The sequence below is a fragment of the Triticum aestivum genome, chromosome 3B (genome assembly GCF_018294505.1).
Source record: "Triticum aestivum cultivar Chinese Spring chromosome 3B, IWGSC CS RefSeq v2.1, whole genome shotgun sequence".
In the NCBI taxonomy this organism is placed as follows: Eukaryota; Viridiplantae; Streptophyta; class Magnoliopsida; order Poales; family Poaceae; genus Triticum; species Triticum aestivum.
The window spans coordinates 833276616-833288916 of NC_057801.1; the positions used below are offsets into that span (position 1 = coordinate 833276616).

The 12301-nt window shown below is 41.2% G+C and overlaps 2 protein-coding genes across 2 annotated transcripts; both read right to left on the minus strand.

Annotated features, from left to right (window-relative positions):
- Positions 1 to 3970: 3970 nt before the first annotated feature.
- On the minus strand, positions 3971 to 4559 carry LOC123066943 (uncharacterized). Its single transcript, XM_044489919.1, has one exon. The coding sequence runs from the start codon at positions 4543 to 4545 to the stop codon at positions 4147 to 4149; it is 399 nt and encodes a 132-aa protein (XP_044345854.1). The 5' UTR covers positions 4546 to 4559; the 3' UTR covers positions 3971 to 4146.
- Positions 4560 to 11317: 6758 nt separating this feature from the next.
- LOC123066944 (uncharacterized) lies at positions 11318 to 12025 on the minus strand. The gene has a single exon (XM_044489920.1). The coding sequence runs from the start codon at positions 11986 to 11988 to the stop codon at positions 11551 to 11553; it is 438 nt and encodes a 145-aa protein (XP_044345855.1). The 5' UTR covers positions 11989 to 12025; the 3' UTR covers positions 11318 to 11550.
- Between the last annotated feature and the right edge of the window lie 276 nt (positions 12026 to 12301).

The following is a 12301-nucleotide window of genomic DNA, read 5'->3' on the forward strand; positions in this document are numbered from 1 at the left end:
TTTCTTTGTATATCCATGTTTGCTTTTATTTTGTTTCCTTTTGTGTGTTTGATATTTTTTTTGAAAAATCAAAAACATTCTCGCTTCTTTCTTGGTTGCTATAGTGTTTCTATTAAAAATAAAACCCAAAAAAATTTCTCATCTCTTGTTTTGTTATTTGATTGGGAGTTCTTCCGTGTAAATATTTTCTCGCTTTTCGCTTTTCCTCTTTGTTTTTCTTTTTCAGAGAAAGTAAAAACTGCAAAAATATTTCAGTGTGCTTCTTTGAACTCATCTTTTTTGTTAAAAATTTCAAAAAATAAATTAAAAGATTTCTCTAATTTCTCTTTCGTTTCTTCTCCGTTGTTTCCTTTTACTCTTTTCTTCTTTGTTGTTTCTTTGAATTTTCTTGCGTCTCATTGAGTCTTGTTTCAAAGAAGAGGACATCAACAATAATTTCCAATTGGCTCTTATGTGTTTTATTTTTGATCTAATGGAAGACCAAAAATTTCCTTATCTTCTCATGTGAATATAGTCATTGCAGATTCCAGTTTAGTCCACAACACACTTGTAGTATGTTATATTTTTCACATCATTCGGGCATACAAGTGAAAAGAAATAATGACGATGATTTTATAAAAAGATTGTGGTAAAGGAAAGCTGGTACGAACACTACTTGTTTTTGTTTTTTAAGTATGTTTACCATAGTGATCTTGATTTAGTTATTCATGGGTAAGCATGTGTATGATGATTACAATTCATAGTTGTTCATGTCATGCTTAAGTAGATAGGAGTGCATAATAAGTTATCTTGTGTGTCAACATGCATTAAAATGATCATGATGTGGTTTGTTAGGATGGTATCCTCCTTTGAAGTATTTGAGTGGTTTGATTGGGCAGATGTTTCCGCATGTAATTGAATTCAACCCAATATTGCCTCCATGATATTTATATTCAAAGCGTTTATATTCTCATCATGCTCTTTCTCAATGTTAGTTATTCAAAATGCATGATTATGATCGTTGTCACCCTTTAGTTGGTCGCTTCTCAATCTGTGCTAGCCTTCACCTGTACTAAGTGGAAATTCTGCCTATATACAGTATTTACCCTGCCTTTTCAAGTAAAGTTTCATGTGCCATCTTCAAAACTTCAAATGAACATCTGTTTTGTGTGCACGTACCGCTCATGGAGCGATGGGGTTGTCAATATCTTCCATGCTAATTGTGTTTTACTTGCGACGGGAGATTATTCACTCATCAATTTTGAAGGAGGCTTGTAACAGGGATGCCCAATCCTAAATTATTTATAAAAACACTCACCAAAAAATTTGGAAGTTGGCAGGCACCCTTGGATTCGAACAACCATGGTTTGCGTTAGTATGGTGGAAAGGCAGAAAAACCTTTTGCACGGGAACCATGATTAACATGTTTAGCATGGAAGATACTAAAAACTTGGTCGTAAACCGTTGACATGAAAAGCACACCTCTCAAAATGTAAGTATCTCTATTTTAAACAATGAGCCCTCACACCGCTCAAATCTCTGCTTCCCTATCCGAAGGACCTATCTATTTAGTTTTATTGTTGAGTCATCATCTTCTTACTCAGGCACCAACCTTGCGAGTGCTATTGTCATTCTTAGTATAACATGCATTTGGTTTAATCAATGATGAGTGTGAGCATGATTGGATGTTTTCTACCCTGAATTACAATGTTCAGTCGTCTCTTGAACTTCAGAGGTGTTATGCATTTATGTTTTGCGGTCTTAAAAAGGCTAGCGATATACCAATTTGTTACATTGTATCGTGGATAATTTGACAAAGTGTTGATATTTGAGATGTAGTATTATTGATCCCTAGCTGATACGTTATTGACATGAGTAAATATGAGTTCTGAGTGTTATCATGCATGTGGTTAGTTCATGATCTTAGCTGAAAACTTGATTGCCTAATATACTTATATACATCAACAAGAACAAATGAGTTTATCACAATTTCTTGAGGATAATCAATGAGTTAAACTTGGGGAGGTTCACACATCTCCAACGTATCTATTTTCTAAATACTCTTGATCTTGTTTTGAACTCTAGTTTGCATGATTTGAATGAAACTAACCCGGACTGACGCTGTTTTCAGCAGAACTACCATTGTAATATTATTTTTTTAAATAAAATTTCTGAAAATTGGACAACAATTTCGGAGATTATTTATGGAATAAATAAAAAATAACGGTGCAAAGAACTGCCGGAGCAGGGGGGGGGGGGGCACCCGTGATCAACAAAAATGTGCATATCAGATTAGTAATCAACAAAACTATGCATATCCGACTAGTGATCAACAAAACTATGCACATCCGGCTAGTGATAAACAAAATAAAACTATGGATATCTGGCAACAAAACTATGCACATCAGGGCAATGATGAACAAAACTATGCACATCCAGCAAAATTTCTTGGTGAGAGTCCGATGTGTCTCGTGTCAGGACTCCTGCAAAAGCCCCAACATTTGGGTTTAGTTTGTGAGGAAAACTTGATTCAGACGTCTCGGCGGATCGATACAGGACCACGTCGGATGACACACCACATCCAGACCACGCGGTCATGACATATGAGTGGGGTTTGAGGTACTGCTTTGGAGATACCCTTAATTAGGTTCGATTGACCCTGATAGCCATACGCCCAAAAAAATATGTTACATGTCCGTACGATGCATTCCTTGCCTAGTGACGGGGCAAGTGATTTTGTAAAAGCCTAGTCACAACATTAGCTCAAATTGTCAATGATGAGACACATATGCCTAAGATAAATAACTTTTTGGGCGGCTCATGTTTTAAATCCGTCTAGCAATAAAAACATATTGTGATTATGGGTTGACTATACTTAAGTAGATATTCCGTCGCTGGTGGGTCCAGTGGCGGAGCTACACACAAGAACTTGGGCGGGACGAATTGAAGGAAAGTCCAAGTATTTTACTCCGATGCCCTATTTCCTCTCATATGCTAGTGTATTTTCACTAAACCTGGGCGGGCCATAGCATAGTTTTGCTTGGCTGTAGCTCTGCCAGTGGGTGGGTCCACAACATCCTCCATCTTCTAAATTATTAAATACTTGCATCTCTCACTAACTATTTTTTCTAAGAGCATAACCCTTCCACATCAACAAGTCATGCATATATGCCACACCAACAACCTGTCAAGTCACTACATATTTTCCCATGCATGCGCCCCTTCCACATCAACAAATCATGTGTGGCTACCATATAGGAATAATTAATCTCACACTTATTCATTTCATTAGACTAATCAACCATATCTTCAACCTAACTATTCTTAGCAGTGTTCCTGCAACAATGTGAGGTATCATCTTGTTTATAGAATGTCTATTAGAGGCTAAAAAATATTTTTTAATAAAAAATAATATGAATTTCACTATAATTTTGTAAACCATTGTATTCCTGGCTGAAGGCATGTCTAATAGTGTAAAAATATGAAAACCATTAATAGGAAAGACACAAATTTGAAAGGACATGTAGGATGAAGTAAGGAGTTTTTTTTTTGATAGAGAGATGAAGTAAGGAGTTTATTTAGAGATTTTTTTTCAAAGTCAGTGCTACTTAAACCAGGTGACCTCCTGTTTGGTCGCTGCTATGGAGTAATATTTTGTGAAAACATAACCAACCTTAAAAACATAACCTCCCTAGTAGTATTGCTATTCAATAATGTGTGGATATACCAAGCAAAAAAGGTAGTTCTGACCTATTGACGCCGATACACCTGGAGGGACACATTTTCAGCACTTGAAGCAGCGGATTCACGGTCATCTAATTGTTCAAACCAGCATGACAATGTCCTAGGTGAGATGGAGCACACAATAATCTATGCAGTTTCAACTTGTCTTAGATATGCACGGACGAACACAGGGAGCACTAACAGAGTAACAAAAGAAGCCACCTCCGTGACTAATGATATACTGGTTACAAGCAAGCAAGGAAAATCACAAACGTTCCGCATCCCAAGGCGTGAAGAAGGAACAGGAAGAAAACTAAAGGTGGAGCTCCAACAACTGCGACATGCCGCAGCGCACGGACGGGAGCGCCATAACTAGCAACAGCACAGACATGGCACGCTAAGGCCGAAAAAGAAAGGCGGAGCTGGCAAACGGTGGCATGCATTTTACAGATCTTCGACTCCGAGGTCCCTTTTGAGGCATCTCGGACACGGGCCGAACTCCCGCTCCAGCAGCTCCTTGGCCATTAAGGACGCCTCCGCCCTGCTGCGGTCGTCGGCGCCGCTATGCATGGCCTTGTCAACGGCGTTGAAAATGGTCTTCCACCGCTGGGGGTGGGCCTGGACCTCACGGTCCAGCACCGCGAGCGCCTGCTTCACCTGCCTCACTGCTTCGGGGTCGGTGTTGGCCAGGTCGAAGCGGGTGACTACCCCGAGGGCCTGCACCATGGCCTCCTTCCGCTGCTGCACGGCGTCATCGTTGGCAGTGGCCACTGCGCTGGTGCTGCTGCTGGTGGCGAGCGCAAGCACGAGGAAGAAGAAGAGGTGGAAGTGGAACCTGCCCATGGCAACTAAGTATAGTGTACAGCGATCGATCCATCTCTTGAACAAGGACGCTAAGTATATATGGTGTGGTGGTGGTGGAAACATGTGATCGCATTGCTCAATTGAAAAGCTGCTAGCTAAGCGTGAGGGGCAGAAGAAAGCATGTGACTGATCTGATCGATTAGGCTGTGTTTTTTTTTCAATCTGGCGGGTGGAGAGAGAAGGCGTGCAGGATCTGATGTGACTTTGTGGCTACTACTCCCTCCGTTTCTTTTTACTCCGCATATAAGATTTAGTCAAAGTCAAACTACACAAAGTTTGACCAAATTTATATAAATAAATATGAACATCTACAATACTAAAACTATACAGTATGAAAATATGTTTCATGGTGCATTTGATAATATTGATTTCATATTGTGAATGTTTATATTTTTTAATATAAAGTTAGTCAAACTCTACAAAGTTTGACTTTGACTAAATCTTATATGCGGACTAAAAAGAAACGGAGGGAGTACTATATATGTACGTGATAGCTAGTGACCATCTCTTTTGCTTAAAAAAATAACGGTAGTATGAATTATAGTGCACGAAACAATAACTGCTGTCCTAAGTCTAACTATCTTGGGCAGGACAGTGCGAGGGTGTTTATCCTTTTTTAAATGCGCTCTGCTTGTTGATGTATTTGACAATCGGTGCTCTATGTCTTGTACTCTGCTTGTTGATGCATTTGATCTCGCTGCCTTGCATATAAAGATGACAGACACAGCTCGCCTCTCATTGCTTATTTCTCACTAACTACATTTTCAACCATTTGAAAATTTCTCACGGCCCATACCGTGCCGTGTCATCCTGTTCACTTTGGTTCCTTATCTGTGGCTGCACCCATAAACACCGCCATGGAAGCCCAAGTAATTAAGTCCACTTTCATTGCATTGGTGCTTAGGTGACGTGTTAAATCTCTACTACCTGAAAAAAGAGTAAGGTTCCCTCTCCCGTCTTACGTAGTCCCATTCCTTCGTCCTCCCTCCCTCTATGATATCCCCACCCCTTCGTGGATTTTCCTGGTTTTCTATCCAAATCGGTTTTCATCTGGCTTAAAAACCAGGATTAATCTTGGATAATAGTATGGTAATCAATATTTAATCCGGTAATGCATTATGCAATCAATTCACGTCAAATCACGGATTGTATTCTTCTCTTCCTTATCTTTGTTTCCTTTTTTGTGTATTGATTTTGCTGTCCATAAATTCTCCTCCTTCCTTTTTCTGATTTCCTCTTATTATTCCATGACATTGTACGCAAGATTCTACATGCGCTGCTGCTGGAATTCCGCTCAGACCGCGCTGCGAGGCCACCATCCTCTTCCACTAGAAGGGGCCGGCGCACCATGACCATGGAAGATCGCGTCGCTGCGAGTACTCGCCTCATGTCCGCGCCAGCAATGAAAGATCTATTTTGTGTGCCCATACCGCTCATGGAGTGATGGGGTGGTCAATATCTTCCATCCTCGGAGTATTTTACTCGCGACAAGAGTTTATTCACTCGTCAATTTTGAGGGAGGCATGTAACAGGTATGTCCAATTCTCAATTATTTCTAAAAACACTCCCCTAGAAATTTGAAAGTTGGCAGGCACCCGCGGATTCAGCCAACAATGGTTTGTGTTAGTATGGTGGAAGGGCTGGAAAATGTTTTGCATGGGAATCGCCGTTAACATGTTTAGTAAGTATGAAATCTTAATGTTATCATGCATGTGGGAAGTTACGAATACTCCCTATATTTCGTCATTAAATTGACCCATATAACCTCAGATGATCGATTGACAAGTTGAGAGGATAATTTTGAGTGGTTGCTAGTGCTAATAAGTGCCTATGAAAGAAATAATTGTGATATTGGCCTATCTACCAGCCACACATTTATCAATTATTCTTCAATAAATTTAGGCAAGTCTTCCAAGAGCAAGTAGCCTCTCCTGCACTTAACGTATAAGATGGATTAGAAATCACTAGCAAAAGAGCCCGTGCGTTGCAACGGGAGAAAAAAATAACACACACTCTTAACCCAATAACCATAATATCTTCATGCACTTTATTTTAGCGAGGCATTATTTTTATGTTGCCGCTTATCCTCCTTCTCACCCTCAGTGGCCTCAGTGTTCACACAAACCAAAGTGTGTTTGAATGTTGTTTTTCCCCTGCCAGTTTTTTCAGAGGTGCTCATGTGTGGTTATCGATGTTTTCTTTCGTCTCTTTATGATTTTAGTGGTTGTTTATTTGCAATCCTGATCGTCGTGGTACGAAAGAATAACGGACGTGCCCTATAGGTTACAAGTTTGCTTTTAAAATAATATTTTAAAATATTTAATAGGTAAAAATAACATCATATTCAAATTCTACATATTTTTCTATTCAAATTTCATATATAACATGTTAAAATTGGAGTTACGGCTTAATAGATATGGATAATTAAGAAAAATATTTGTTTGACTTAAATATCTTCCAAAATAATATTTAAAAAATATTTAACAAACAAAATAACATCATATTCAGATTCTACACATTTTTCTAATCAATTTTCATATATAACATGTTAAAATCGGAGTTACGGTTTAAAAGATATGAATAATTTAGAAAAACATTTGTTTGACTTATATATGATCGGCGGGTGAATTATCTAATACGTCGGGGGGGGGGGGGGGGGGTTCCGTAAAAATGTAAAATAACGGTTCGGTTCTGACTTAAGTGTGTACTGCGGGTTAATTCATGAAAAATGCAGGGGGTTTTCTGCAAAAGTGCATGACGGACGACGGAAACCCAATTTGCTTTATTATTAGGTAGAGATATACTACCAAATAGGCAAGTACAGATACATGCAAATATACTGTAATGGATCCAATTAATTGAACCTTGAATTGGCAATGGGACATGCTAAGCATTACTGACCTAGAGTCGAGGAGTGGTTGCGTATGATCGAACAATACCGTGTCGCATTCTCCCATGGGGGATCCTTGACCAAGTAGTGGCGACGAGACAAAGCGTGTGTACTGCCCTCAAGACAGCATGGCCTTGCCACATTTCCTTCTAACTAGCGAGGGTGTTGACAGGTGCTTCGCAGGTAGATGAAGTGTAGCCGAAACATAATAGCGGTTATACAAGATTCTCTCAAAAAATGTTTCATATGGTACATTGTACTACAAAATTTATGGTGTACTATTTAAGTTAATTTGGTCCGGTCTAGTGTTGGCCTTATGGACAGCTTGGTATGTTCCTATTAGATTGAGTTCAACATCTCGTTTGGGTAGATTTTTCCTTTCACACATTATTGATCCTAGTGATCCATAGTTAATTCTAATAATTGCAGTTGCACTCAAGGACGTCACCACACGTCCTCGCCTCTAGTTGCATCGTAGCAATCACTTGCTTGAGAAAACATACACCCTCTTGACCGACACCTTTTGTGTCGCCAGGCGCGATGAGCCTACCGCACACACGAACCGCCTGTTGTATCGTTGGCCACCGATCTAAAAGCCAAACTATAACTTAATCGTGAAAGTTTTCGAATCAATTCATTCCGGTCATTGTACAATCATAAATTTATTTAAAATAAAACAATTTAGTTTTTTCCATCCAAAGGCCAAAATATAACCTAATTCAGTCCAGAAAGCCCGGAAGCTTCGGGTTGGCCCATAACCTCCAGGCTGGATCGTCGTGGAGTTCTTTGTTTTGGTTTTGCAGGTCACGTATGAACTTGGATCGAGCTAATATAAAAAATCGAAGTTATTTGCCTCGACAAGACACACAACTTCCACATTGACCACATTTCCGTTCAAGGCCATCTTAAAGGGGGTTTTGTGCAAGTGAAAGTCTAGTGTCAACAAGTATGTAGTAAAGATTGTTTACTTCCAGATGTACCAAAACATTGCCTAGTAGAAAGCAATACTATACTGAGGACGCAGGTAAAGTGTGATCACACAGACATACTTGATCAACATACAATAGTAATATGGAAAACCGATCCATCCAAACCCTTCGAAGATAAGCTGAAAAATGAATATTTGTTTTGTTAAACACAAAATCATTTCGATAGATCCAAAAATCACTTGTGCACATTCACCTACATATTAGGTGGTTGAGCTTGTCCGCGGTAGTTTTGTTAAACCCTCTAGTCGATATAACACACTTTCAGCTACATATAGGTTTTTTTTGGTTCAGCGGCTATCCTCAGTGGGATAGAGATAGCCACTTTTTAGGTGGATGGCGAGTGTTTGGTTTTCAGGATGAGATGGATGTGGATGGCCTATATTCCAGGAATATTCACATTTTAGGTGGTTATGGGCAGCCACTTTCGTCCGTTATTGTGCGGCGGCGGCGGACGAGGACCTAGGGGTCGGGGCGGCGGCCTGAACTAGGCCGGTGGCAACGGCAACTAGATATGGCAGGCTAGCATGACATACTAGTATCGGAAAGTGCCGCAAGGAGACGGAGACCGGCATGTCATCTTGGCCATGGAGAATGAGGAAGAAAATGGTCATCGTGAAGCTGCGGTGGACGGGAGGATGTGACACTGTGCCGGGGATGAGCTCGCCTCGTCGGCGCGCACCTTCTGGCAAAGGAATCATCTCGAGGCAGCCTGAAGGAGTGGGACAATGGCTGTGACACCAAGGCCGGGGTGGAGACATGGACGGAACCACACCCACGCCATGGGGGACCCGCGCTGAGCTGCTGCCAGGGTCGAGACCGTTGTCCGGGGCGTCGATGAGGAGGTGGACTTGTGTGTAGGAATTTTAACCTATTGTCCGGTGTGCGAATACTAGAATTTTTGTGTAGGCATTTTATCCTATTTTGGTCCGTTATGGCTTGTGGTCTTGTAATTTTCCTTTTGCTTTTGTTAGAGATTGTTACTCGGTACTTGTTAATAAGTGGTTGTGTGCATCAAATGATGCAGAGGCAGGGGCAATCCTCCTTTTCCTCAAAAAGAAACATGGCATTGTGTCGAAATCATGAGATCGTGAGTGTTGTAGCTATATTTCTGAATGTAATGTAATCTGCCAAGGTTGTGTGCTTCAAATGATGCAGAGGCGGGGGCATTCCTCCTGTTACCACAAAAAAAATATGGCATTGTGTCAAAATCATGAGATCGTGAATGTTGTAGCTATATTTCTGAAAGAGTTAAATACGCTAGGGGTGCCTCAACTTGTTCTGCACGGTCAGTTTAGTGCCTAAAGTTGTAAAATACACGAAATTGATGCTCGAACTTGTACGGCTGTGCAAATACGGTGCCTCTTTCCGCATCTGGGCGTATGCTCTACCCACGTGACGTGACAACCCCACATGTCAGTGTCAGAGAGCAGGGAAGGTGCTGGGTGGCCTGCGCTTGAGATTTGTTTTGCAGGAAGCCCGTCATATTTAATTTAATCACGGAGAAAAAACCTATGTCAGTATAAGCGTACGACAGACAAAAACTAAAGAAAATGTGTGAGTCCACCACGCCAAACTCTGCTGAATAGACAATCATGAATCGAACTGTACATATTGCGTTGTTATGCAAAAGGTAATTCTTCTATAAAAATATACCGGGGCGCTTGCTTCTTTGGGCTCGCCTTTTTTTGTAACTTTGCAGCACGGGCATATTGTGCCTGTTTTTTGAACATCAAAGGAAATGATTTTTACAGTGCATATAGAAGTGTAATAGATCATGTGAATTTTCATCAAAATCTGTGCTTGTATGTGAGAGATACGAAAAAGCAAAATACATGCAAAAATAAGCTCTTTTTTGCCGGATTAAAATTGTGTTGAATATCCCTATATTTCTACAAACATGATTGACATGTTTGGATACATTTGTAGAATTTAATATTATTAGAAAATATTTTTAGTACATGTTGAATAGTTTACTAAATACAAAGTTGTCAATTTTTTAATAATTGGATATTCTAGAAATAGAGTGACGATACACAATAATTGTGTGTGCTTCTGGTGCAGAATGAAGATATATGAATTTACACAATAGTACTGTATTTAATATGGGTTGAACTATTTAAATCGACATAAAATTTTGAAAAGGTTCATTTTACCTCTTCAAAGTACACGATGACAAAAGAAGATTTTTTTTTGAAAATACAAAGTAATTTAATGTTGGTGATTACTGTATTTTTATATGGGAAAATTTGTGTGTCATAAAACGAAACTTGAACTTGGAAAAATAAAAAATAAATAGTGGTAATAAATAAAAAATAAATGATGGATAAATGCATCAATTAGTCTACAATAGCTTTCTTGCTAATATTCTTACGGAAAGCAAAGTTCAGCTGCATGGCTGGATCGTGCCGGTAGTAGTTGACCAGGAGGTGCCTTGTTCGAAACTCCTCTGTGTTTTTTTTTCAATTTATTTCTATCTAGCATACCCTACACTTCAAGACTTTCCTACATGATTAAATAAAACTCGAGGTTGGTTTCTGTAAAATAATTTCTCACGAGCGGGCACATGGGCCACTGCCGCGCTAGCACGCCACGCAGACAGCGCGTTGAAAATACGGACGAAGGCACTGTATTTGCACGACCGAACAAGTTTGAGCATCAGTTTCGTGTATTTTATAACTTTCGGCACCAAACTGACCGTACATGACAAGTTTCCAAGAAGGCTTTCTATAAAAAAAAAAGGTCATGCGCCTTCGTGAAATTTGGCAATGGCAACTACTTCCACTTGTATTTTAGTTAAATTCCGTGTGAATTAGTGAACCAATCAGACATGCATGGTTGCTACTCATGGAAAAGACAGGGAGAACAAAGAGAGTAAGAAAATAACCACCTCGCTGACTAAGGAAATGCAAGCACAATCACAAACGTTCCGCAGCCGAAGGCGTCGAGAACGAAGCAGAAGGGAAATAATGGCGGTGCTCCGACAGCTGCGACAGGCCGCAGCGCACGGATGGGAGCACCATACATAACTAACAACACCACAGATATCTGGGGCGCGCTAAGGCCGATAGAGAAACTAAGGCAGAGGTGGGGAACTGGCGATGCATGTCACATATACCCGAAGTCGATCTTGAGGGCGTTGGGACCTTCCTGGCCGAGCTCGCTGTTGAGCTCCTCCTTGGTGCCCTCGTCGGCGCCGCTCTCCAGCACCGTGCTGACGGCTCTGAAGATGGGCTTCCACCGCTGGGCCTCGAGGTTGACCACCCCCAGCGCCCACTTGAGCTTCTCGGCGTCGCTGGTCTCTGGCCTGTGGCGGGAGATCACGGTAACGGCCTGGGCCATGGCTTCCTGCCGCAGCTGCAGGTCCTCGTCCCCGGCGGCGACTGGGCTGTTGCTGGCGGGGAGGAGGAATTTGACCTCGATGGTGCGAGCATCATGCCTGAAAATCACACTGGCCTTCGCCTTGTACATCGCGCTAGCAGCAGCAGTGCTGTTGCAGCTGGCGGCCAAGGCAAGCAGGAGGAAGAGGAGGCGGAAGGCGGCCATGGCGAATGGAAGATTGGTACGTCTCTTCTCCTGAACAACGGATGAAATATATAGGGTGGGTGGCAACGGAAGAGCTAGCACACCCATTGCATTGCACAACTGAAAGCAGCCAGCGTGGTTGAATGGGAATACAAACCATGTGACTCATCTAACTGATCATGTTCAAACTTGGTGCAGCAGGACGGTGCCTGGAGAGATCAGACATGTAGAGTGTGAGAGGACTACGTACCGCACGTACTGCTGAGTACAAGTTGTTCACTTCCAACAACTTGCCGTTTTTGCTTCACAAGGATGCATGTGTTACTGCTAAAGC